The sequence below is a fragment of the Gymnoscopelus braueri genome (assembly GCF_963280865.1).
Source record: "Gymnoscopelus braueri genome assembly, chromosome: 21".
Classification (NCBI taxonomy): Eukaryota; Metazoa; Chordata; class Actinopteri; order Myctophiformes; family Myctophidae; genus Gymnoscopelus; species Gymnoscopelus braueri.
In genome coordinates, this window is record NC_137623.1 from 45,841,927 (window position 1) to 45,869,717 (window position 27,791).

The 27,791-nt window shown below is 42.3% G+C and overlaps 2 protein-coding genes across 2 annotated transcripts; one reads left to right on the forward strand and one right to left on the reverse strand.

The window, feature by feature from the left end:
- Positions 1–4,219: 4,219 nt before the first annotated feature.
- Positions 4,220–11,396, reverse strand: LOC308077623 (diamine acetyltransferase 1-like). Its single transcript, XM_080418381.1, has 6 exons — positions 11,131–11,396; positions 9,736–9,787; positions 9,549–9,623; positions 6,358–6,459; positions 5,839–5,879; positions 4,220–5,371 (listed from the first exon to the last, which is right to left on the reverse strand). Exons 1-6 carry the CDS (start codon positions 11,194–11,196, stop codon positions 5,195–5,197), a joined length of 513 nt encoding a protein of 170 aa, XP_080274507.1. The 5' UTR covers positions 11,197–11,396; the 3' UTR covers positions 4,220–5,194.
- Positions 11,397–12,770: 1,374 nt separating this feature from the next.
- On the forward strand, positions 12,771–27,364 carry acot9.1 (acyl-CoA thioesterase 9, tandem duplicate 1). Its single transcript, XM_080417846.1, has 16 exons — positions 12,771–12,892; positions 13,563–13,648; positions 15,025–15,051; positions 16,575–16,620; positions 18,298–18,468; positions 19,581–19,618; positions 20,016–20,099; positions 20,963–21,066; positions 21,279–21,352; positions 21,976–22,043; positions 22,291–22,402; positions 22,633–22,723; positions 23,699–23,784; positions 24,369–24,456; positions 24,614–24,764; positions 25,699–27,364. Exons 1-16 carry the CDS (start codon positions 12,879–12,881, stop codon positions 25,752–25,754), a joined length of 1,296 nt encoding a protein of 431 aa, XP_080273972.1. The 5' UTR covers positions 12,771–12,878; the 3' UTR covers positions 25,755–27,364.
- Positions 27,365–27,791: the final 427 nt, after the last annotated feature.

The following is a 27,791-nucleotide window of genomic DNA, read 5'->3' on the forward strand; positions in this document are numbered from 1 at the left end:
GAAATGTTTTGAAGACCCCTGATTTACATAATTGGAAATACGTCATCCAGGCACGCAAACCTATCCATATATCCACCACTTTTCTGAGTTCTTGTTTCAACTCAACTCAAAACAAAACACGGTAATGGCGTCAGCAGGAGAAGAACGAGCTGAGTCTGATGATCAGCAGCTGAAACAGCCTAACAAACCTCCAAGAACACCCAATGGCCTTATCTGAAGTCCATGTTATGAAAAACGCACACACAGACATAAAAAAACATACATTTTCAAACGCTTACTGATAAACTAAATCGCTTCTATAAATTCATTGTGAAAACATTACAGCAATGCATCGATATACTATATATATATATATATATATATTTTTTTTTTTTTTTTTTTTAATATATTTCTACTTTTACTTCTACTTGTACTTGCACTTAAGTATTTTTAAAAGCATGTACTTTTGAATACTTAAGTATATTTAAAAGCAATTACTTTTGTACTTTTACTCGAGTAACATTTTGACTGAGCTACTTTTACTTGTAGTGGAGTAAATTTGACCATTAGTATCTGTACTTTAACTCAAGTACTGGGTTCGTCCACCACTGCTTATTGATAGAATTGCCCAGGGAGGTTTTGTGACTAGAAATCTTGTTACTGTAGTGTGTGTACAAATCTTGTCTGTGGCGAGAACTTAAACTTAAAATGTTCTGCGATGCAGCATTACAACAGGGCTCTCATATTAAAGAGGAAGTGCCATGCTATTGCTGTCAGCTTTTAAAATAGAATACTTTATTGGCAACATTTAAAGCACAGTATCACCACAAGTAAGACGCGCGAACGCTGGAAGCGAACGCAGCTCGAAAATATTGTGTATTTACGGACTTGTAATCCGTGTTTTTTCACCGTGATGGGGAGAGAACATTGTGTGTGTGTGTGTGTGTGTGTGTGTGTGTGTGTGTGTGTGTGTGTGTGTGTGTGTGTGTGTGTGTGTGTGTGTGTGTGTCTGTGTCTGTGTCTGTGTGTGTGTGTGTGTGTGTGTGTGTGTGTGTGTGTGTGTGTGTCTGTGGGGAGGCTGTTGTGCATTGTAGTCAGAGCATTGTCTAAATTCCTGCACTCTGGCGCACTCGGGTGGCTGCTTACAGTGAGAGCATGAACACAGACAGACACACACACACACAACCCAAGCAGAGTTACATAGTAAGCTCCACTTGGTCGGAGGCGCGCCGCGCCTCCTTCCGCGTTCGCAAATACAAGTGCCAAAATGGAGATCACAAAAAAGCTTGTTTCCATTGTGGTCCATTATAAAACAAAAGACACCCACCAGACTATACAAACAGACACCGTACAAAAACACAATGTATTAATGACTAGTATTTCTAGAATGAATAGTATTCAATGCTCTGGCTTGTAAGTGCAAATTGCATTGGTGGAGCTAAGTTAACCCCCAAAGCCTTTGTACAAAACAACAGAAGGAGACGGAATGGAAGCAGACAAAAACAAAGTGAGCCATGTGGCCCACTGCAAAATAAATAAGTACTTCATATTCTAACTAAAACCAGTGCAATAATTGTGCAATTCATCTATCATGATTCAGCTCACCTATTTCCTATATATGCACGATATGTGAGTGTAATATTGGCTACCGTCCTTAATTTCTTCGGCTACTAATACACAGTGGCAGGACATTAAGTTCAGTATAGTAATTTAGTAATTACACTGTTGCCTTATATAGCATCTCTTTGTGACACCTGGTGTCACTGTGGCCATCCTATCAAACTAATCCAAATATCGGATTGTCCTGGGAAGACGCACTTGCTTCCCTAAGTTGGATCGTCATTAACAGACCCCCCCCCCCTGTCGCCCTGGGAGAATGGTTAATCTTTAACCAGATAAGTCTAATGGCTTGACATAAACAAGACCCAGGACAGGATCAAAGGCCACGGTTATAGCCTGGCATCACAAATAAAACATACTGTAAGCTCACAGATTCGTCAGCTTCCCCAGTCTACAGGGAGTTTGGGTCAGCAGTGGACCCGAATGATCATAATCTGTCATAAATGTTGACACCTAAAGGCATTCCTGTACTCTTTTAGTCTTTTACCTTTTGAAGTGTGGCTCAAAATGAGAGTTAGGGCATTGGTTTTCAAAGTGGGGTCCGGGGACCCCCAGGGCGGGGTCATTGGTGGGGTTTCAGGGGGTACCCAGCAAAAGTAGTTAACATAGAATCACAATCATTTTAGCCATTATACATTTATATGTTGGCTGCTAAGTTTTTGAGAAATATCGAAAATGTTTAGGACATTTTTAATCATTTGGATTTTGTTTTTTTTACATAAATTCTTCTCTTCTGGGGGTCCCTGGCACAAAACATTTTCAGATGGAGGTCCGCGGCCAAATACAATATCAATTTGGGGGTCCTTGGCACGAAAACGTTTTAGAACTACTGGGTTAGGGGCTCAGCACAGCAGATTTCACTGACATTTCTTGTAATAGGATGATCTTCTCTGAACACTATCTGATACACAATCTGTTGTTTTGGTTTCATTTCCGTTAATGTTATAAATGATGTTTCTATATGACTCCACAGGATGGGGTTCATACATCAGACGTCACATAGCCTAAATCTGTTGTGAAAATTCAACTCAGTACTTTTCCGCTGTGGACGATCTCTCTAACCATGCACTTTGACACTCTGAATTTGCCCCCGACGATGAGTGGCTCACCTTTGTCCCTCCATCTCTTCATGAAGGACAGATGGTGACTTAATTCATCCATCCATCCATCCATCTTCAACCGATTATCCGGAATCGGGTCGCACTCGCAGGGGTAACAGTTCCAACAGAGATTTACAGACTTCCCTTTCCCGAGCAACATTAGCAACTTCCCCCTGGGGAATCCCCCCATTTGGTCCTTGGTCTGCCCCGGGGTCTCTTCCCAGTGGGACGTGCTGCAGCAAGGACCTCCCTAGGGAGACGCTCGGTCGGGAGGCATCGATACTAGATGTCCGAACCACCTAAGCTGGCTCCTTTCCAAGTCAAGGAGCAGCTGTTCCACTCCGAGTCTCTCGTGGATGACTGAACTTCTCGCCCTATCTGTAAGGGAGAGGCCGACCACCCGTCTGAGAAAACTCATTTCGGCCGATTGTATCCGCGATCAGTGGTTCTCAAACTTTTACATTCCAAGAGCCAGATTTACCCGTAAGGGTGCATTCTAAGCCCCTGGAATCCCCTCAAGGACTCAATTGACTCTGGTAACTTCAGACAAGTGCTCACCCTTTCCACTGTTGCATTACTGTTGCATTGACTGGACCTCTGTTCAGTTCAGTTCAACTTTATTGTTACTGACACGGGTAGTAAGTTTGTTTTAAAAAAATCAAAATTATTTCAAAAAATGTTAAACACTTTCAAGATGTTTTTCAAAAATGTTCAAAAATAGCAGCTGTATAAGCTCGCAGCGCAGCACGAAGTGACGTGCTGTGAGCTTGTATATCTGCTATTTTCTAGAACCACTGTTCTAAATCCTAAGAGTGTTTTGAAAAACTTATGTTGCCATATGTATAGTTAAAATCTGAAATGACACAATTTCCAGGTTTTAATGGGTTGATATTTCCGTTTGCGGTGAATAGTATAAATGTAATGAAGTTGTAGTTCTGTGGCAATATTTGTTTTTGGCACAGAAGATAACCTGTTCCAGAAATTAAACAATGGGCTATTTTTGTTAGGATGGCATAATAGTCCTGTTTTGACTGGGTCCAATTTCATGTGCTTTCAAAACAGTAACTTCAGCCAATGTACTTTGGAGAAAAGATAATGTGTGCAGTCTAGCAGATGAAGGACGGTTCTGAATGATGTTACACCAAGGTCAGTGATGTAAATTTAGCTGTTATCCAAACTAACTCTATGGTGAGAGATCAGATTTAGTGGGGAGGGGGTGAGTGAGTGGGGATGACTTGTTTTTGACTTATCTGCCAACAGACTTCACTTTTTAGGGGCACAGGTCACTTTACAGCTCCCAGTGGTGGAAAAAGTAGGCCTACTCACATTTTTTACGTGTAAAAGTATCAATATCCCAATTTAGAAATACTCCATTACAAGTAAAAGTCCGGAATTCAGATAAATAGTTCAGATTTACTTTCACATAATACGATTGGGGCCAACAAATCCTTTCTCACATCTCATAAATGACTTTTACTTAAGTTTGAGTGTAATGAATTAGACAGTAAAAGATGTTTGATCAGTTTACCCATTTAATAGCTGTTATAACATGAACATTTCTTTCCAATCAGCAGAGTCAACATGTTACACAAAAAAAAATCATCACTAAATGCGTCGTCGCTGTGATAACAGCAAGACATTACGTTAAAAGAAAAGCTTCTAAAAAGGTTAGTATGCTTAACTACATTAGTATGCTTAACTACATCAGCATTAGCGCATGCTGAAACCTAGCCAAGAGATACAATAAAAATCCCCCTTTAAAGCTAAACTATGGTTATGCCAGAGTCATATATACAGAGTTTGAGCCATGCCTGTGCAAACGACCAATTCCATTATATGGGGTGGATACAAGAAGAGTGGGCACTAAAGAAGAGCGGGCACCTTGATCTAAAATTGGTAATTGTCCAAAATGTTTTTTTTTTAAATACATTTGAAAAGTGGTCTGAAGTAATGTAAAGTATACATGATTTGAACATGCACGGTACATCATTATTATCAGACCTAAATGTATCCATCAACTTCTTGTTTATGCCCAAAATGATTGGATACACAGGTTTTGTAGCAATTGTAGAAATATCAGGCCTTAATTGGCGAATGTTCAAGCATGTTCTAATCATGTATACTTTACATTACTTAAGACCATTTTCCAAACATTTTATTATTTATCATTTTGGGAAAAATAGCCCATTTTACATCGAGGTGCCCACTTGTCCTTAGTGCCCACTCTTCCAGATACCTATGGGGTACATAACCAGCTATTCAAAGACACCAAATCTCAGATCTGCCCGTTTTAACAGATCATCATCACTCCTGATCGGAAGCCACTGAACAAAAGCCAAATGACAGACGCATCAGGACAGTGCCAGGTTTGAACGACATCGCCATGCATTTTCTCGTCCGACGACTCCCCCGACTTTTGAACCCTGTGTGTGACCTCCAGCAGCGCTGCTCGTCGAGCCTGCATGGGGTGGGGGGGGGGGGGGGGTACAGCTCTGTCACTCCTCCGCAGGGGTGGACATCTTCGCGAGGCTGTCGCTGTCGAACCTGAAGAGCCGCCAGCCCTCCTCCTGAGAGAGATCCTCGGCGCCGCGGCGCTTGTAGAACTCGATGGACTTCTTGTTGTCCTCGGCCACGATGAAGTGCATGCTGCTGCAGCGCGTCTTCATCGCAGTCTGGATGGTTGGGATGGAGGAGATGGAACGAAGTCAGAAGGGTGCAATACCATCAAGGTTGTGTTTTATTGTTACATCATTGTGTACAGGTACATAAGAGCACAACTTATTTTGTTCCTTCAGACAATGCAGCAGCATAAGTCTTAATAATAATAATAAAAAATAAGATTTAAAAAAACAACATATGAGCTTGGTACATTATAGACACCAACAGCATTTTTTCCCCCAGTAGCTGCCACATTACTTTATGTAAACGACTTCAGTTTCTTCTATAGACAGCAGTTCAGGTAGGAACACTTCAAGCGTATTAAAGTGCAAGAAAAGGACAGGGAGGAGTTGTGAGCAATGGGGGGGGGGGGGGGGGGGCGTCATTGATGTCAAGAACATACAGCTTGAACACTTGATGGGAGTCATTCTTTCAATGTCTCTCTCCCTCTCAAAAATAAAATAATAAAAAGTGTACTCACAAGACTGAGGAGCTTCAGCACCTCTGATCCGATTCCCAACCCTGGATGGTGGAAGAAATTGGGGGAAATGCAAGTTAACACAACAAAGCAATTAAATAACTACTGGTGGCAACCTGAGACAGTGAATAGGGCACTTTTATTGTATAAAAGTGTCGGCCAAAGGGTAAATATGTATTACAGAATCTATCCCCTTTGCATTAGGCCTGTCATGATTATGAATTTTTACTTTATTGTCAATTTGTCTAAAACATAATTTAAAAGGCTTTGAAACAAAAGTTGCACGGAGCAGATATGACAAAATAAATGCACAAAGAAATGACCCATACCAATAATCAAAATAAATATTGCCCAAAATACACCATATTTTATACAGATTTTTTTTTTTTAATAGCCGATCTACAAGCTCACAACGCGTTGAGCTTGTAGATCTGCCATTTCCACTATTTTTGAAAATGTATAACCCACTTAACATGGAAACGATTATGCAAAAAGAATTGCCTACTGAAAAGAGTCTCTCACCTCTGTACTCCTGCATGACAAAGAAGTCTTCCAGGTAGAGTAGTTTGCCGATCCAGGGGTCATAGGTGAAGTAGTACATCGCAAACCCCATTACCTTTGGACCTGAACAGAGGACCACATACAAACGTATTGTAATATCAGCTTTGTTTTTTTGATGTCACGTGATGCGTGTGTGTGAAGATACCGTCTTTTTCGTTTTTTGCTACCGACATATTCAATCAGCTTATGATGATATTCATTTACCTACAATTTAGGCATTTAGCAGACGCTCTTTACCCAGAGCGACTTGTAGTGAGCAAGGACCAAGAACCTTCAGATTCAGATTCAGATTCCTTTATTTACCATTGTGTAATACACATAGGAATTTGTTTTGGCAATGCATGATTGTGTTTCAATCTTTTTTCACATATAACATAAATAACAACAAACACAAAACAACACCGTGCAAGAAAATAGATAATATAAAGTGCTATAGTGGACAGTAGTGCAATGTCATTGCCAGTGTCAGGTTTCAGGTTTCAGTGACCCTTGGGGGCGGGGGAGAAGGGAAGCCAGACTCATTGAGCAGCCTGGCAGCTGAGGGGAAGAAGCTTAGTCTGTGGCGTGCTGTGGTGGCCTTCAGCAGCCGCATCCTTCTCCCAGAGGGAAGCAGGGTGAGGAGGCCGTGGCCAGGGTGGGAGGGGTCAGCCATGATCTTTCTTGCCCTCCTCAGCGCCCTGGAGTCGTGCAGGGACTTGAGGGAGGGCAGGGGACAGCCAATCACCCTCTCTGCGGAACGGATCACCCGCTGCAGCTTGACGAGATCTTTTGCAGCTGCAGCGGGGAACCAGGTGATGATGGAGTGGGTGAGGATGGACTCGATGATGGCCGTATAAAAACGGGTCATCATAGCCCTCGACAGTCTGTACTTCCTCAGCTGCCTGAGGAAGAACAGTCTCTGCTGTGCCTTTTTCAGAAGGGTCATGATGTTCAGTTCCCACTTCAGGTCCTGGGAGATGGTAATGCCCAGGAACTTAAAGGACTCAACAGAGTTCACCAGGGTGCCTCCCAGCATGATGGGAGGGGGAGGGGCTGCTTTCCTCCGGAAATCCACCACCGTCTCCACTGTCTTTTGGGCATTTAGCTCCAGATTGTTGCTGCTGCACCAACTACGCAGCCGCTCGATCTCCCTCCTGTAGGCTGACTCGTCCTCCTTGGAGATCAGGCCCACCAAGGTGGTGTCGTCGGCAAACTTGAGGAGCTTGACCGACGGGTGGAGGGAAACACAGCTGTTGGTGTACAGGGAGAACAGTAGAGGGGACAGGACACAGCCCTGCGGGGAACCGGTGCTGGTGGACCTGGAGCTGGAAATGCTCTTCCCCAGCTTCACACGCTGAGACCTGTTGGTAAGAAAATCCGTAATCCACCTGCAGGTGGAGGCAGGCACTTGCAGCAGGGACAGCTGGTGCTCCAGGATGGATGGTTGGATAGTGTTGAAGGCCGAACTGAAGTCGACAAACAGGATCCTGGCATAGTTGCCGGCAGAGTCCAGATGGTGTAGGGCGTAGTGCAGAGCCATGTTCACGGCGTCCTCCGTGGATCGATTTGCTCTGTACGCGAACTGCAACGGGTCCAGCACAGGATCGGTGATGCGCTTCAGATGAGCCAGGACAAGGCGCTCCAGTACCTTCATGACCACAGAGGTCAGGGCGACGGGTCTGTAGTCATTTAGGCCTGTGACCTTGGCCTTCTTGGGGACGGGGATGATGGTTGAGGCCTTGAAGCATGCTGGGACATGACACAGCTCCAGTGAGGCGTTGAAGATGTTGGTGAACACCGGGGCGAGCTGGTCAGCGCAGTGCTTCAGGACGGAGGGGGAGACAGAATCCGGGCCGGGCGCCTTCCGGGGGTTCTGGCTCCCGAACAGCAGTTTCACCTCTCTCTCCGAGACAGAGAGAGGGGGTGGGGGGGGGGAGGAGGGGGGCCCACTAGGGTACGGAGGTAGTGGTTGTGGCTGGGGGGGTGGAGGGAGAGGGCGGGAGGGAACCTCTCTTTCAAATCTGCAGTAGAACTCATTGAGCTCGTTCGCCAGGGGGAGATTATCCGGCGCTTGTGGCGACTTTGGTTTATAGTTAGTGATGGTCTTGAGGCCTTTCCAGACCGAGGAGGAGTTCCCCTCAGAGAGCTGTTGCTGCAGCTTCTCTGAAAAGCGATGTTTCGCCTCCCTCACTGCTTTGGCAAACCCGTACTTTGCTTGCCTGAACAAAGCCACGTCACCGCTGCGCCTGGCCACCTCCTTCTCTGACCTCAGCCTCCTGAGATGGGCTGAAAACCAGGGCTTGTCGTTGTTGTAGATCTTCCTGAAGCGGAGAGGAACGCAAACTTCCTCACCGAGGCTGATGAATGATGTCACAGTGTCCGTGTATTCATCCAGACTGTTTCCAGCCTCAGGCCCCGCCCACTCAACAAGGTCCTGGTCACAGCCCGCATTCTCCAGCCAGGCACAGAGTCTCTCCTTTGCCTCACTGGACCACACTCTGAAACTCCGCACTACAGGTTTTGATATTTTTAATCTCTGCCTGTAGCGAGGGATCAGATGGATGAGATGGTGATCTCCTTTGCCCAGTGCAGCCCGGGGGACAGAATGGTATGCCTGCCGAATAGTGCAATAACAGTGATCAAGAGTGTTCATTTCCCTTGTAGCGCATGTGACTTGCTGTCTGTATTTGGGGAGAGCCCGGCTAAGATGAGCCTGGTTAAAGTCCCCAAGCACCACAGCCAAACTGTCCGGGTATTTGCGCTCCGCCCCCGACAGCTGTTCGGTCAGTGTGTCCACAGCTGTGGTGACGTCAGCATCCGGAGGAATGTAAACACACACGAGGATGAACGCATTAAACTCACGGGGGGAATAGAATCAGCATCAGTCTAAACAGAATATAAATAAATACAAATATCTGTACATTTGAAATTATACCTCTGATACCTCTGGTGTAGACAGTCTCAACACATAGTAAATACTGACTAAAAGCACTAAAAACATTACTGTAGTCAGAGATACTGAGCTAAATGTACTCATAACTAAGTTTACACCCCTCGGGCGGTTTATTGCTCACGGGTGGCGTGTTGTCGTGGGGGAGCGGAATGGGGAGGGTGTGTTATGTTGGCTGCAGTTTACTATTATGTGTGCAATGTGCATGTAGAGATCTCCTTACCACTCTCCTCTCCCTGGCTCTCTGCCACGATGCAGTGGTAAAATGGCTGGTCACCGAATCCGTCCTCGAGGAGGTCTGCAAACAGTAAAGTTTGTAAGCACTTTGGCGAGCGTGCAGGCGTGCACTTAGGTGTGTGTTCTGTTTGTTTACATAAGTTATAGATGGGGGGGAAAAAGAAAACGCTCACCTTTCTCAGTCAGACGAACTTGATCTTCCATCTCTTCGTATTTTGCAAGTTCCTAAAATAGACAGAAATCCTGATTAAGTCATTATCATCAAAAGACATCGTGTCTGTTGTAAAATACATAAATAAACAAAGTTCCATAACAAAAACTAACTTCAAAGACTACGCCAAACCATAACATGGCTTTTTAATAATACTACAGCCAATATAGTGCTTTTCTTGGAACTCAAGTCACATTACAACAAAATAAAAAAGAAACTTTATTAAGAGAGAACTAGTTAAAAGGCTTGCCATTATAGGCAAACACTCTCATTTAATTAATGTAGGCCTATTTATTTCTCCAAAATACCAGATTGTGACCAAGTGTAAGAGGATTTTGTAAGTGTTTAAACCTAGATGTGAGATGAACCATGACCATATTAGGCATTCCTGTATCCGGGTAGACCAGCATCATGATGAGGAAATGAGCCAGTTGAGGGCCAAGCCAACAAAGAGCTTCCTCAAACATTCGTCATCGCACCATAGTACACGTCCGTCGCAGTGTTGCCATGTCTGCAGTGGTTCTCAAACATTTTCATGTTATGGACCCCCAAATTAATGTATTTTTTTGTGTGAAAATGGCAGATCTACAAGCTCATATTTTCAAATAGCCTATGTATAAAGGTGTAAAGGTGCTCATGTGTTAAGTCGCTTCTTTAGAGCTTGTTTTCATCTAGCAATCTGGCAACACTGGTCCATCGTCGAACGGTTCGGGTAAATGCCCTCATCATGGGGGATTAGAGGTTTATCTGATCTTCATCTGGGTGTCATATGATGCCGCCCCAACGGCCAGGCAGCCATGCATGCACTCTACAAGGTTTAAGCTCATGATGGGGGAGGAGGACTTGCTAGAATAGAATCTCATCCTCCAAATCTATTCCAACTGGAATCATTAAGAGACTTTGCCTGGGCTTCCATTTCTGTAAGGTTGCTTGAAAAAGAAAATGTGGGCTCGTTTCTAACGTGTAGTGGCTTATTTGGACTTGCTTCACAATTATTTTAACCAGTGGTTCTCAAATAATTTCATGTCAAGTACCCCCAAATGAATATGCATTTGTCCCCTACCCCCTCCCATCTGACAATGTTTTGTGCGAGGGAGCCCCATACAAGATTTGTGTTAGAATGTTTCAAAAAATACTCAAAATATTCCACATTCTACATAAGATTTTTGAAAATAGCATATCTACAAGCTCGTTGTGATCTTGTATATCGGCTATTTTCAATTTATACAGTAAATAGGTTTAAAGTGCCCTAGTTGCTTCTTTTGGGCTCGTTTTCCCAGACCTGGTTGCTTATTTCTCACAAAATCTGGCAACCCTGCTCCAGACCGCAACAACAACACTGTAGAGGCCTACTAACCTTTATGAGTCGCAGTATGTCAGGCACGTCCTTGGGCTCAGCCTTCCGTAACTTATACTTGTCCATTTTCTTCTTTTACTCTTTTTCCCTTTTCTTACGAGACCTCTGTATGTGAAGTGAAGCAGGAGAATTTTCTTCATTCGCTTATAGGGGGGTTACCCTCCACTATGAGCCTGGTGGGGATCCGTGCGCGTTAGTCGGTGGACTGGCATGCAGCAAAAACACCCTTTTATGGGTCAAGATCAGCTGGACTGAAGTGCTCTTTGTTTCTGTTGGGCTTTTATAACCTGGACCCCGGCGGGGCGGGACTGTTAACCCCGGAACTCTGCACGTTCTGGCCAATCAGGACGATGGTGTGGACATGCGTCACCAGTATCTGAAACTAAACAAATACATAACTCTTTGATTGATTGATTTAATACTCTATTAACAGTTTGCACAGGGAAGTACAGTTCAACACAAGGTCTGTTAAGATGATTTTAAACCCAAGAAAGCAGGAAAAAAATTGCCTAAACAACTGAGTGTTTACAAAACCAGCTAAAACCATGTGCAAAATGTCCATAGTTTTAGTCTTTGTCACAACATTTTAAAAAACCTTTAAAAATAGTGACAATAGTAGATCAAGCTCAAGCTCATAATGTGTCACTATGCGATGCGCTGTGAGCTTGTAGATCAGCTAAAGCTAAACTAAAACTAAGTGTTTAAAAACTAAAAACTACACTAACCCCGCTTTTGTCAAAACTAGATTTTTTTTAAATAAAGGCTAAACTATAATAACCTTACATGTCACCACTCTTTATTTTGTTGGAGTTTAATCTACTAATTAATATGACTAGACTGGGATCAAAGCAAAAACATAAGGGAGGAACGAAACCGTTATTCATGACCCAGACGGGCTTTCCGCACAATCCACAGTACCTGTGGAAAACTGGGTTTCTATTAGCTCTGGTCCATAGCGTTAGAGTTCTCTCCTTCTAACGCTATGGACCAGAGCTAGGTTTCTATTTACTGCTGGGTTTCTATCTACTGATCTTGTCTAGAGAGCCCGCCTACAGTATCCGATCATTTGCATCCACACATACATACAGACACCGTTTCCATATTCCATAATTACCATAATAACTAGCCTTGGATCACACAATATGGTCATAATATATGACAGTATCAAGGCTAGTAGTGGCTAAACTGGATCTGCAACCGGCAAAGCATATTTCTCTATATTTGAAATCTGAACGTTAAAGTACGGGCGTAAATGGAGAAAGTAAAGTGCAAACACCAGGTTTAAGTTCATTCATGACTGTCATGACATCAGGGCTACAAATGGACCATCTTCACAGTGAGCTACTGTGACAGCTCATATATGACAACGTATTAAGAGTGGATTTCTTATGTTTTTTATACTTGTTTTTATTGTTGAGGCAGTTCTCTTTTATTTATTTATAAAAATAAATACAAATAAATAAATGAATATATATATATATATATATATATATATATATATATATATATATATATATATATATATTGGTGGTGTGACTCGTATGACTTGGGACCATGCTTGGGACCCCTATGCCCAGGACTAAACCTACGTGACGTCATTAGTGGGCGGGGCTACACTGACACAACCAACCAGGAAGTATCCGTACTATTTTCAGTCACTGCTGTGGAAAGACAGACATCATCACCAAGATCACCCTCGTCCCATCTGGTCTTGTGTTGGTTGGTAGTAGTATCAACAGTGCGCTGAGATGCTCTCACCAAGGTTAGTGTGATACAGTGATACATTATTATAGCTAGATGTAACTGTTATGTTGAAGTAAGGACTAAGGAGGGTTGAGAGGTATGCTCCTCCTGTTGATACTGTACTCTGGCGATTAGCACATCTGCTAACCAGCTTAGTATGTATCCACATACTGTACCACATCAAAATCTCTGCAGTTTGACCTGCCTTTTTATGATGATTGTGTATGGGTTAAGGTTAATGTATGGTATGGGTTTATGTAGATTGTCTCAACTAATGACATATTGTCGGAACGAAGCTATGTATAGATGTAAAGACATTAACTGCATTATGGACTATACTGTATACCCTGGCTGGCCCCACGTGGGTGGAGACTGTTTACACAGATAGGGTGAGGCAGGGGTGTGCCAGCTTCTTTTTGAATAACTCATTGAAACTCAGTAGAAATCACTGAACCAGCAGCTTGCTAACCACGCTCATGTACAGTATGGGCAGCTGTCAGGACCTGTCTATCAACAGGGTGAAGACCAGACATCATGTGTCCTCATGTACCCTCTAATCTGTGCCTCTGCCAAGAGATGACAGACATGTGTGCTGGCTGCCCAGCCTGTTTACGTTTTACGTCTATAATTAGAACAGGATGTAGGCTCTTAATAAAGTATACTAGTTGATGCCATGTTCCCTGGTTCAGGTTCCTGTTGCTGCGGTCCACTGCGTCCAGGGCGTTCTGTGCTCGGGGCGTGTCTCAGCAGGGCATGGCTCCGGACATGATCGAAGGTAAGGTGGAAAACACAACTAATTGGATAATCTGCATGACCGTTTTTGATTTGAATGATTTCCCCCCAGAACCTGGTTCACTTCACACTGACTGTGATGGAGGGAAGGTCTCGATCTCTAATCAGTGACAAATAATATCTCCATAAAGCCAGATTTATATATTACATGTGTATATTAAGCATAACTCTCCATTGTTTGCAGATCAGTCAACAGTATACATCTGCATACGCATAATGTGTGTAGACCAATGACATGAAAGTGTTTTGACATGCCAGGCCGGTGTCATTTGATTTGTTTGTGTTGTGGCCACAGATGTGCGTTGTGCAAACAGTGGACACGTTTAGGGGAGGGGGTTGTTTTGGACGAGGACAAAGCGTACTGCTGGCATTTAGTGATGGGAATTATCGTTCATTTCTGTGTTCTAATCATCTCGTTCATGTTCATTCCAAAGATCAGTTCAAATCAGTCATTCACGTTCAGCGTTCAGAAGTGGTTCCGGTCCCGGCGGAGCGCATGGGCTACTGTATGCATGCACTGTGTGCATCTGATCCCACTGACATGACTGCACAGAAACACAGCACTGTCATTCACGCTCTAATTGCACAATCTAATAATGTGTAGAAGTAATGAATAACGACAATAAATAATGTCAAGTTATTTTTTTATCAGTCGAGATTTTTTTCCACAAATTCATTATTTTATACAAAGCAGCCTAAGTCAGTACACTCACATGATTATCGATTGCCTTTAACTTAATGTAGTTCATGAATAGTAAAACGTGTTAATTGACCAGTACCTAGAGTACCTGTCCCTTGTCTAGGACCATGCATATTTATTTATTTTCATACTGAAATGTTGTGTTAATTGACCAATAGCTGTCTATTGTCCAGGAACAATACATCTTTATTTCTATTCAAATTGCAATGCATGCATGTCTAGTGTAAAAGTCTACAACAGTTTGTCGTGGGTAGAACAGCCCGCCTCCGTCCTCATGTAGTACTGAGTACTGACTCCCATGAACGCCTGCCCTGAACGTAATCATTTAGAACGAATCTCTCATGAACGTCCCATCACTACTGGCATTTGTAATCAATCGTCACTCAGTGATAACACTGCTATAGCAGCCTTGACAAGGTATCTTAGTTTGTCAGACTTTTTCTCTGAATATATGCCGCATTCTCAACCAAATTATGTAGTTTGAGCTATTGCATTCCCACTTTGAGAAACATTTAATGTAGTTTCATGTAGTTAGTGGTTCTTAGACTAGTTTGACCGAATCAGTTGAAAACACTGTCTGAGACCTCCCCTCCATCCAGTCATACCATCTGACCCCTCGCCCCTTCACCTTTCTTTGACCCTGTTTTGTTTCTCCACAGGAGATGCACAGTTACATATGGCCAATGGTGTGTGTTGGTAAATCAAGACGAATCTTAACCAGCTAAAACTCCTCTACCTGACTCCTAATTGGCTTCTAATTCCGTAGCATTTCCTCTGCACGATGCTGCATTCATTCCTGTTAAGTACTCTTTATGCACTTGAATGCAGTTTTGGTGACAGAAACCTTTCATGCACAGGCTTACCTCTTACTGTACCTCCTTAAAGCTTTGGTGGACTCTGTCTGAACCTTACCTGATACCACCTCTCTCTGCCAAGTATCTATGCCTTTTCCAGAAGCTAACGTTTATAGTTTTAGTGGAACCACAGATTTATTTTTAGCCTCAGAGCTACAGCAAAGAGATGTTGGATAAAAAAGCAAGATAGTGGAATTCATTCTAGTGAAAGGCTGTCAACATGTGACCTCATTGTACACACACAAGAGAACGTTAACCCCCGCTCTTCCCAAACAATCACAATAATCCTCCCCAGTCAGAGCGATAGTCTCACTAGTCCGAGCCTTCACTTCACTTTCCAAATAAACAATACTCTTAAATCTTTAGAAAGATTTAACAATATCATTAATTCTCAACTCAATTAATCTGGATTGGTTCATTATAGGCATATCACTTTTATATCTACATTAAAGAAACAACAACAATGAAAACACATCACTCATTTAATTAGCAAAATCAAGATTCTTTATTTGTATTTTGGAAACATACTACATTTTTTTGCTATTAATTGATGCTCATGACAAGACTTTTACCATAGCAATGTATCTGGTACATACTGCTGGATTGTCGTGGCATGTTCTGTGCACCTCTGTGAACCCCAGAAGATGATTTTGGTGACCCTGTGGCCTTTCCTCTAGTACCACCCTTTGACCAGCAGCTTGGACTCTAGAGGCTGCTAGCACTGCTTTTAGACTTGTTATTTCTCATCTTTGGCTACAAAGTCCTTGTCTTAGTGCCGTACACTAGACTGTCAGTTATCTGGCTGCTCCGGCTGTTGACTTGGGGCTGCCTTATCTTTTCCACCTGCTTTCACATTCTTGTTTTGTATTGGCTCATGATTGGGACATCAATAGTTGCAGTCAACTATTGATGTAACAAAGAGGAAGTTGTTGCATAATACAACACTATTTTATTATTCATTGCAAATTCTTACTTGTTTCTAAAAGAAACTCAATCTTGTGTTATGTGTTTTACCATAGAAATGTATGTTCTTTCTGCTGATGTTTCTGGTGATGTTCACTACCACATATTTCAATTGGCAATACAACTGCAAATTTCTAAACATTTCAAAGCCAACATAAATAGATATCAATCGCTCAGTGAATTGTTTACACTTAACCTTGATACATACGAACAGACCTAACCACAGTAAAGTGAGACTGCAGTTTACTGGTGTTTTGATTGAGGCAAAATGAAACAAGAAAATGACAAATAACACTTTATACCTTTATACACAAACTCCACATCTAAACACACACACTTCTACATTAAAACGTCACATAGAGAATGTCCTTATTGGCTCTTTTGTTTTCTAGTTCGCAACAGATTGAGGGCAATCGTGGGAGCTTCTACTAACTGGAGGTACTGAAACAATCATGTATTAAAAGTACTGAATATCTTCAGGATCTGGGCATTGGGCATGTTCTTTTTTTTAAAAGCTTAGATAGACGTTTTTGACAGTGTCCAGTGTTTATTAATTAATTTATAAGCCAAATATCTATAATTTGTGCCATATAGATAAGGACAGTGACTTAGTATTGTCCTTTTGTATTGTGCAATGATTAGACTTCCTGTAAAAGCTACTGTATAATTTGGTGCGCTACAGTACTAACTGCCATGTGGACACGCCTGAAGATAATTGTTAACACATTATGAAATATATCACATTGTTGGCCAGTCATGCACGACAGAGGGCCAACTATGCAGGTCTTCATTCCATCGCTGTTTAGAGTTCACATATTCCACACCCTCCTCTTGTTTAAAGGTAGGGCAAGTGATATATTTTGGTTAAAACATAACGTTTTTTGTTAAAAGGTTGTGATAGTAATCATTGCAATAGAGTGTTTGTTCAGTAACAGGGGTCTCCCCGTCTCTCCAGCTCTTTAATGAGCAGAAAATACATTTTCAGGTGGGTTGCAAAATTCCAGCTAATTAGGAGAGAGTACCCATTTATCAGCTTACATTTTATAGTGTTCCAATTCCTATTTTGTCTGCTCATTTCTTTGTGCCATCACTTCCAATTACTTGTTTAACCTGTGTCCTTTCTGAGTTTCATTTTCTGTTTAATAAAGAGCTGGAGAGTCATGGAGACTCATGTTACTGAACAAACACACTATAGCAATGAGTACTATCAGAATATAGAGCAATTTAACACTTTTTTTAACCAAAAAATATCACTTACTCTACCATTAAAGCCCAATTTGGGATTAATTGTTTTGAACATCTAAATTAGAATTATATTTACATACATTCTTAAAGATTTGTATTTGTAGATTGGTCAGCTAGACTCCAATATTTATAAATATTACTAACATAAACATATTACAGCAAACTAACATACAAGTTTAAAATAATTAGTCTGTTAGGGTTAGGGTTAGAGCGGAGTCCATCACCTAGAGAATAAGAACATCAGCCAATTGCTTAATGAAATGACCGGGTCTAGCGTTAAGTTGGGATGAACCTGCATAGTTGGACTTCTGTGACAAACGGTTGGACACCACTGTCATAAAGTTTACAATGTCATAAAGATTGTGATTGACCTGGTTAGACCAGCTTGTAGCCTGGGAGCAGACCATGTATATGAAGTACAAGCTCATGGAAAAATCCAAAACCATTTATGACCGTTGAATGATTTCTGAGGAGGGTGAGGGGTCATGAGTCAAACCAGGGCAAGTGGGATCTGGAGTCTCTCTCCATCTCATCCTCTCTGACTCACCTCATCCTCTGACTCTCATCCCATCCTCACTATCTCTCAGCTCTCTGACTCATCTCATCACCTGTCTCTCATCTCACCTCTCTGACTCACCTCTCTGACTCTCATCTCATCCTCTGACTATCTCTCGCGTCTCTGACTCTCGTCTCACATCTCGAACTCATCTGTCATCTCATCCTCTCTTGACTCTCGGCTCATCCTCTCTTGACTCATCTCATCCTCTCACTCTCATCTGACCTCTTTGACTCATCCTCTTGACTCTTAATCTCACACCTTTGACTCTAATAATTTCTTCCTCTCCGACTCTGCTCTCTCCCTCCCTGCAGAGACCACCAGCAGGCCTTAGCGGACCGCGTAGCCTTGTCGTCCCAGCTGGCAAAGTCTCAGAGTGACCTGCCGGTTAGGCGGATGAAGGACAGCTATGTGGAGGCCCACCTGCCCCTAGGGTCTCAGCCTCAGCTCAGAGAGAAGTACCTCACCTTCCACAACAGTGTCAGGTACTGTCACCCCCAGTTAGGGGTTGCGTTTTTTTGGGCTTGTTTCTAAAGTGTAGTTGCTTATTTGGGCTTGTTTCCTAATGTCGTTTAAACCAGTGGTTCTCAAACATTTTCATGTCTAGGACCCCCAAATGTATGTATTTATTTATCCACGGACCCCCATCTGAAAATATTTTACCAGATTTGTGTATAAAAAATATATAATATTATAATAATAATAATACATTTTGTCAAGATTTTCTTTTGAAAATAGCAGATCTACAAGCTCACAGTGAGTCGCATCGTCATCATGTATATGTTTAATGTGCTCATGTGGCCGAGTCACTTCTTTTGAGCTTGTTTTCATAGACCTCATTGCTTATTTCTCTCGCAAAATCTGGCAACAGTGCTCCTGAGCCACAGAGTGAAACCGATACGAAGAAATGCAATGTCAGTGCAGTCACTGTCAGTAATATGAGGTACTGTATTGAATTACACAGGAACGCGGAAGTAAGGTTATGCAATAAAGTGGCACTGCGTATTCACTCACCTAATTGTATTAGATACAGCATGTACTCTAACAAGAACATACTGTCTAGACCCACAGACATGGGCTGAAGGTTAATGGCTCAATAATTTATAACTAGATACCAATAAAATTAGCAAAGCATTTGTCTGCACCTGCTCAACGCATAACCCCACCCTTTGAATAATACTCTTTGAATAATATTCTTATTCTTATTCTTATAGACCAATTATTTGTTTACCGACATTGAGACTGGACGCACAGGTGATTGTTTCATGCAATCAATTCCCAACATATTGTTTCGGGGTGTGCTGGTTTCAGTTCATTCAACCTCCTCTTGTGTGTTGGCTAGTGAGGCGCGTCCTAGCGAGACATGACAGAATGGGTTTCATTTGGTGCCGGCCTGCGAGTGCATACTGGTTCTTGTCAGTGTGACGTCGTCTGTTAAGGGGTCTATACAATCATAAGTACACAAAGTAGTCAGACAAAGCTTGTTAATAACACCGTAAGCATTTAACATACTCCTGCCTCTTTCTACAATCACGACTTAGACATTTTAGTAGACGCTCGTGAACTGCTTCTAAATCACATCTCTCTTTGTTTACAGGTTTGGAAGAATCCTGGAGGATCTTGATAGTTTAGCAGGTACCATATTATACACGTTAACAATGTTAATGTTATCATTCTGTATATCGTTGCTGTGGGGCAGAAACCTCTTGTCTCCATATTCTTTCACTTTTTGTGTATTTTTCGTAAATTAACGCCCTACTTGATCGTACTACAGTGTCACACAAAAGTCACATCAAAAGTAGCACAAGCTTGAAACGCGGCGCGAAGCGACGGATCTGCTACGGATCTGCTAGTCCTGAAAAGTCACAGTTTTGAACATATGAGGTTTTCACCCGACAGAGACGATATTTGTACAAAACTGTGTTAGCGCTTTCTGTATGTGGTAACAAATAAATAAAGGTATTGTTTTATTATAATTCCCTGTCTGAGTTGATGTTCAGAACTGTTTTCTGTCCTCTTTCCTTCTTCTCAGTACTGATCAGTTACTCTCACACCCATAATGAAGCGCTGCCGCGGTCTCCGCTGTCCATCGTTACCGCCCTGGTGGACAAGATAGGTATGGCACTCAGATACCACAAGACAACCGCACCACACACACACTGCAATCAAAGGCTTTTTAATAATGCTGAGAATAATAAAAAAAGTGTGACCAAAATAGTCAACTGTTGAAGATTTTTTCATGGCAGCGTCTTCCTTGGAGGGCAGTAATGGAGTGGGACCTAACCAGTGGTGTAGTCTAAGAAGGGTTCCCAAACTTTTCAGGCCGTGACCCCCTAAAGAATCATATTTGAACTGGGAACCCCCCCACCCTGACAAGCTCTTGGAATTGTAGGCATTACATTTAGTTTGACTCGGTTCCACAGATAAATATTGTGAAAACAGCAGAACTACAAGCTCACAATGCCTTGCACTGCGTATATATTTGACAATTGACAATTTGACAAGAAATGTGCAGATACCCTGTATATACTTATACTGTCTGTTGGTTTGTTTACTGTTGAGTAAGAAAACAATGTTGCACATTAAGCTAATCATCTGGGGACTCCCCAAAATAATTTGGAGACCCCCCCCCCCCCCCCCCCCCCGGTGGGCCGCAGCCTGAAAAGATTGAGAACCCCTGTCCTACACGGCCACTGTCTTCACCGATAGAGACAGTGACACCACTGTCCCAGACAGAATCTCTGCGTCAGCTCTAGGGGCCAACACATCTGAGGCTAAAATCAGCTCCAAATTGGTTGAGTTACAGGGCGATTAACATTAGAAACCGTAGAAAACCAGTTCTATTATTATACTATACTGTATGCCTAACTGTTCATTAGTTTGTAACTGTTCAGCTCCATTAAGTAATCTGTTGCTAAAGACTTGGCCCTTGTGGCTGACTGCTAATTCGTATATATTTTGTGTCGTTTGTGATGACAGACATGAGGAAGCATACCGTCTACCCTGACTGTGACATCAAGTTCACCGGTCACGTGACATGGGTGGGGAAGACTTCCATTGAAGCCAAGATGCACATGTCCCAGGTAAACACACACACACACACACACACACACACACACACATACACATACACATACACATACACATACACATACACACACACACACACACACACACACACACACACACACACACACACACACTAATGCACAATAATACTATACAGTACAGTCTGTGATAAAGTTACATTTTATTGTTTTGGGGTATTTGTGATGTGACTGCTTATGTTTTCCAGTACCATGACGGAGCTTACAGTCCTATTCTGGATGCTACATTTGTCATGGTGGCCAGAGACCCAGAGAACAAGAGGTAGTTAAACATGTGACCTGTGTACTCATGTAGACTTCCTCTCCTCTCAGTCCCTTCAAACCGTGCTTCTGTTTTACAGTTTCTCTCGCTTCTTAATACCATTCTCTCTTCCCTTTTCAACAATTTGTTACCATATCATTGTGACATGACATGTCATACTATTCTGCCTGTAGCTCATCATTGGGGAAAAATATCTCATGTTAACATAAAGGCTGTTTTATATTTCGTTGCACGCCAGTGTCATGCACTGAAGATACGGAATGTGCGCTGTGGGGGGTTGGGTTTGCCGGTTAAAATGCCTCCCCACAATTCAGTCTGGATACCTAGCCTACACATTTGTGTATTGGCCACTCTGAGCACCGTCTCTGTCTGCTATGTCACAGACTGTGTGAATGGCTCTTTCACACTGAACGCCACAACAACACCAAGTGAAACCCGTACTGTGTAGGCACTAGGCAACACTGTGAAAGTTGACCGCGGCCATCGTCTGGCCACGCCCATCATTAATGTCCCCCCACGTCGTTTATCAATCTGGTGGCTCTGTACTGAGGGCTGTACTTTTCTCCTGCTTTACTTACTTTACTTACTTCTGCTTTAATTTACTCTTTCTATTGTACCCACAGGGCAGCTTTTGTGAATCCACTGAAGCCTGAGGGGCCAGAAGAGGAGAAACTGTTTCAGGAAGGAGAGAGTAAGAGGCAATTGAGTGATGGACATGCATGAACATAAAATAAATGCAGATCTATAAGCTCACTGTGAGCTTGTTGACCTGATATTTAGATTTTTTTTTTTAAATACTTGTTTAAAAAAAAAAAATGCTTATGACATGCCCAAAATATGGACAGCAGGTTGAAAGTGGTTAAGCCCAATTTATACATCGTAATGACCAACTTGTAACCTCCTCTTCCTCTCTCGTGTGCGCCTGTATGTCCATCCAGACAATAAGACCCGTCGCGTGGAGCTGAGTACTGCGTCGCTATTGAAGGTGGCTCCTGCAAGTGAAGAGAGGAAGATCGTACACAGTCTGTTCCTCAACACCCTGGATTCTAAGTACGAAATCCAAACATAGACACACACATACATACATCCATAAACACAGACAGAGTCACACACACACACACACACACACACACACACACACACACACACACACACACACACACACACACACACACACACACACACACACACCACACACCACACACGGTGTAAGATGTTACAGACACACTCAATCTGTATTGACTGTGTGTGTGTGTGTCTGTGCCTGCGCTCTCTTCTAGGACAGTGAGTTTCCGGAGTCGGGTTCTGCCTCCTAATTCTGTGTGGATGGAAGATGCCAAAGTCAAAGGATTGGAGATCTGCCATCCTCAGGTGAGATGCAGGAAGGCTCCGTTAAGAGGAGTCAAGTATGTGGTGGTGGTTCGGGGGTGAACATTAACGCTTAAAATCGAACCAGGCGCACAAGCATAAGCACACAGACGCAGATTTTCTTCTGCTCTATGTTAATGAATGCAGCCGTTCTCACTGGCCGCACACAGTGAGAGCGCAATGACTAATATCAGTGAAGGTGTTGAGGGTGTGAATTGGTGCCCTGCCTGCCCAGTTTTTTGTTAAGCAATATCAGTCGCCTAATCACTGCGACAGACGTTTGGAGTATTTTCTGGGGGGAGGTGATTTGCTCCCCGTCCATCTATCGTTAAGCAGAGATGTAAAGCGTTTTAGTTTTTTCCCCCCTCGGTCAGTCTTTCAGGCCAGGGCAGGCAAGAGCTCACTTGGGGAGGCAGCTGCCTGCATTGCCTCTACTGTGGGAATACAAGAACGCTCACCCCAAAACACGCTCTCCCCGGGTCTAATCCGGCGACCTCGGAGCGGTCAGCACCAGGTATTCCTAAACGTAACCTCAGTAAAACTATGGCTAAAACTAACCTTATTCCTAAACGTAACCTCAGTAAAACTATGCCTAAACCTAGCCTTATTCCTAAACTTAAACTCAGCAAAACTATGCCTAAACATATTCCTAACCTTAACCTCAGTAAAACGAATACAAGAACCGCTTGGGGCAAGCAGCCCGCAGAAAAAACGGGGCAGAGTGTGTTTTGGGGTGAGCGTTCCGGTTACCTACGCTGGCTACGCTTCTGGTTCAGGCTAGATCTGTCTACAGCTGAGTGTGTGTACAATATCTGGAGGGCGAAAGAGACTGTGAAACCGACTCGGGCTAAAGGAGGACTTGAGATAAACCATTCATTCATGGACTGTGCAAAGCCTGTCAGAGTAGGAAGCCTGTGTTTGTCAGAGTAGGAAGGTCTCCCCAACTGTTTAATGTCTCTATGCGGGTGTGTTCTCTAGGAGAGGAACATTTTCAACAGGATCTTCGGAGGTTTCTTGATGAGGAAAGCCTACGAGCTGGGCTGGGCCAACGCCTGCATGTATGGGTGAGTGTTCATGTTAGAGAGACCACAGTAACACGCAGACAGACAGAATTAAACAGGAATAAAAAAACATATTTTCATCGTTTGTCACTCAAATATCTTTAAAGTTTTAGAAAACTTGATCTGTTTAAACACTTAAATCATTATCGTCTCTGTCGGGTGGAAACCTCATGTCCAAAACTGTTTGGACAAAAGTAGCAGATCTACAAGCTCAAAACGCGTCGCTTGGTGCCGCTTTTCGAGCTTGTGGATCTGGTACTTTTGGTACTTTTATGTGACACTGTAGTATGATCAAGTAGGGCGGATTAGGAGGAGTAGGAGGATTCTGCCCGACAGCAACAAAATACTGTATACATTTACTTCGTTGACTAGAGTCCCTAAGGGGTCAATAATCGACCCCCTGCTTTTTTCCCCTCTACACCAAATATCTTTGCAGTGAGCTTGTAGATCTGCTATTTATGGCAAATATTTCCCCCCTAGAATCGGGACGCTTGTTTTCAAGCGGTGGTTAAATTAACATTTTGAAAGCTTTTTTTCCATGTGATGGATCTTGTCAGTGAATGTGACCATGCTGTGTGTTGTTACAGAGGCTGTCGTCCCAACCTGGTAGCGGTGGATGATATTCTGTTCCAGAGGCCTGTGGAGATCGGCTCCCTGCTGCTGCTCTCATCCCAGGTGTGTGTGTGTGTGTGTGTGTGTGTGTGTGTGTTGTGGTCCTATGTACTGTATGTACATACATGCCCACTGTATCTGAATATATTTTAGCAGACCGTTATTGTACTATTAAAGCACATTCTGAGTCGGACCATCTACTGCTCTGTCTGTCTGGCAGGTGTGCTACACCGAAGCGAAGAGCATCCAGGTCAGAGTTCACACAGAGGTTATGGACCCGCTGACCCAGCAGCACAACACCACCAACGTGTTTCACTTCACCTTCGCCACAGACACCGACGTCCCCAACATCGTCCCCAAGACCTACGGAGGTTAGGCACCCACTGCTACACACACGCACGCACGCACGCACGCACGCACGCACGCACGCACGCACGCACGCACGCACGCACGCACGCACGCACGCACACACACACACACACACACACACACACACACACACACACACACACACACTACACATGGCTTTAAGTACAAATATCAATACCCTATTGTAGAAATAGTCTGTTACAAGTACAAGTTTGGTATTCAAAATTTACTTGAGTAAAAGTACAAAAGTATCGTCATCAAATTATGCAGAAGGTCCCATTTCACAAGTTTTCAAATGTAAAAAAAAAACTTTTGAAAATAGATCTACAACTCACAAAATCTATAAAGTAACTAGTAACTTAAGTTTTCAAATACTTGTAATGGAGTAAAAAGTACAATATTTGCCTCTGAGATGTAGTGGAGTAGAAGTAAAAGTATTGAAAATTGGAAGTACCTTAATTGTACTTAACTACAGTACCAAGCTGGATACTGTCAAATGTAGGGCAGAACCATGTCCTGCAGATCCATTGCCTCTAAGGTTTGATTAAGTTTATCAATCATGGTCACTAGTCATCTTGAAGGTTTGTAGAAACAAAATAATATTGTAGTTTTTATAACATATGTTATAAATTATGTTGACTATTCTAAACTACAACAGAAGTTCTAAATGTTAGATAATGGTGTTTAATGTTTCACTGTTGCTGAATTCTGTTGAGTGAGTTGTGGAACCTAAAACTGCAATGCACAAATTAATTACCAGTTTATCTGACTTAGCACATGGTTTTAACTTCACGCTCTGACCTGACCTTTTACATTTTGTTTTATTATACTTTATCAGTGAATTGTGTTTGGTTATGCCAGTTGTTTGATTACACCATTTACCATTAACAATTATAGCGTTATCAATGATTGTGTTCTTTATTTTATCTTTCATAGAGTCTATGCTGTACCTGGATGGGAAGAGGCACTTTAATCAGGCCTTGGAGCACTGAGCCAAGAACCTACTGTACCATTACACAACACGCTGCCTGTCTGCCAAAGCCTTAAGCATATCCAGACATTGCACTGTCAATGTGTGTATAAACACATGCATTTTTATTGAGTTTATTCTTGATGCGAAGTGTAGATAATTTTTTATTTTTTTTGCCAAAGTATATGATATGCATTGATGATTAATGTTTGACATTCAGCTTTACACTTTATATCTATGGATTCAGTTTACATTTTAGAGAAAATTGAAAGGGCCGATATAGAAAAGTGGGTGGCTTTTATTCATCTCGGTTTTTATATATACTATATATATCAAAGCACTTGGTGTTCCTTGTTGCTGACAACATTCATATATTCATATTCATTGTCTGGGGAGGGAGAGTGTACCTACAGTACCTACCTACTACCATGTCTCCTCTGTTACACCTGGAGTAACCAGCTGCTTCTTTTCACCTGACAGTGAGGGGGTGCATGCCTACGTAATGATAATGTCACAAATAGTCAAAGCTTTGGTAGGACCCAAATGCAGGACAAAGAGGCAGTGCTGACATCCATCCGTTTATTCACAAAAACACAAGAAACACAAATACACCCATGGGATTACTGTACGTTTCACATGGAAGCCAAACGGAACACAAATTACAAACTGGCAATGCGGAACAGAACACAGAGGGTAATATCATCACACAGGGACTAACTCAACACGGGTGAACTGAAACCACATTCAGGACCACAGTGGAAACAAGCCCCTAGGGCTTTTTGTGTTCCTTTTAACGATCATTGTAAATCGTACCTATGTACTAATTGCAAACTGTTAATAACATATTCAAACAATCAAAAACACAATCAACACACTATTGGCTAGCTAGACACTAGCAGGGATCACAGGTGAACCAGATAATCAAGCTCTTGTTTAATTTTTTTTATTGGATCTTGTTTTTCCGATGCACTTATTTGTTTTAGGTCTTACTCATTTGATTTTCCTATTTATCTCATTTGTTTATAGCACTTTTACCTTAGCGCTAGGTATACTCTTGGTTGCTTGTTTTAGAAGAGAACGCACTTAAGACTTCTGGTGATTAGTAGTTTCGTTCCCTACCGATGTTGAATACACTTATTGTAAGTCTGCTAAATGACTGTAATGTAATATAATAATCAATAAATCACAGGGTGGGGTGAGACAACACAGGTATCATGGCTACAAAGGACACAGGGAACACTAGAACATACTTCAAACTAAAGGTACACAATAATATAACACGGCAATTCATGATGGATAAGGACAAACCCCCCCAAAAAGCACTAACAGGCAAGCCAGAAGCATCGCTGGTTACTTTCCTTCCCTGGCTGTAACTGAGAATGACCTCCAGTCATTGTTTGTATTGATTAACAGTTATGTTTATGTTACATGTATGTTATACAGCTTTTACGCACAATAATCTTCCCTGCAGAGCACTTAGTTATTTTTTCTTATATTCGCTTTTGTAAGGGAAACTTTTATCGTTTGTTTTTATCATGGTTATATGAGTTGGAGGACAGGGGGCATTTCTGCTGGATCTCTCCAGTCAGTGATGTTACTGAAATGCAATAAATGAAATCTTATTTGTCTTTAGTATGTCATCTTATTGTCTTTGTCTTTGCATTTCCATTTAATATAAATATGATATCTTGTGATATGATAAGGGTCATTTTAACACACAAGTAGCTTTATTGGCCTTGTAGTTTACAGTTTGCTTGAGAGCTTTGTTGACATATGTTTTAGTTCTCAGCATGGATCTGATATCTGTAGGGAAGTAATAAACAAAACAGGCACAGGCGGATGTTTTGTCCATTCTATTCATTGTGTTGAAGATACAAAATGTAAAGTTAAAAACATTGCCACCTTATGGTCGTAAAATTTAATGGAAACGGCCACTGCAGTGGTGTTAGTTGAGCGAGACTTGATACATTTGATTATTTCTTATTCACGTGAACCCCAGTAGCCCTTCAAAAACGTTTGTGAAACCAGCAAATCACTCTTTGTTCCTGTTTCGGTTTTG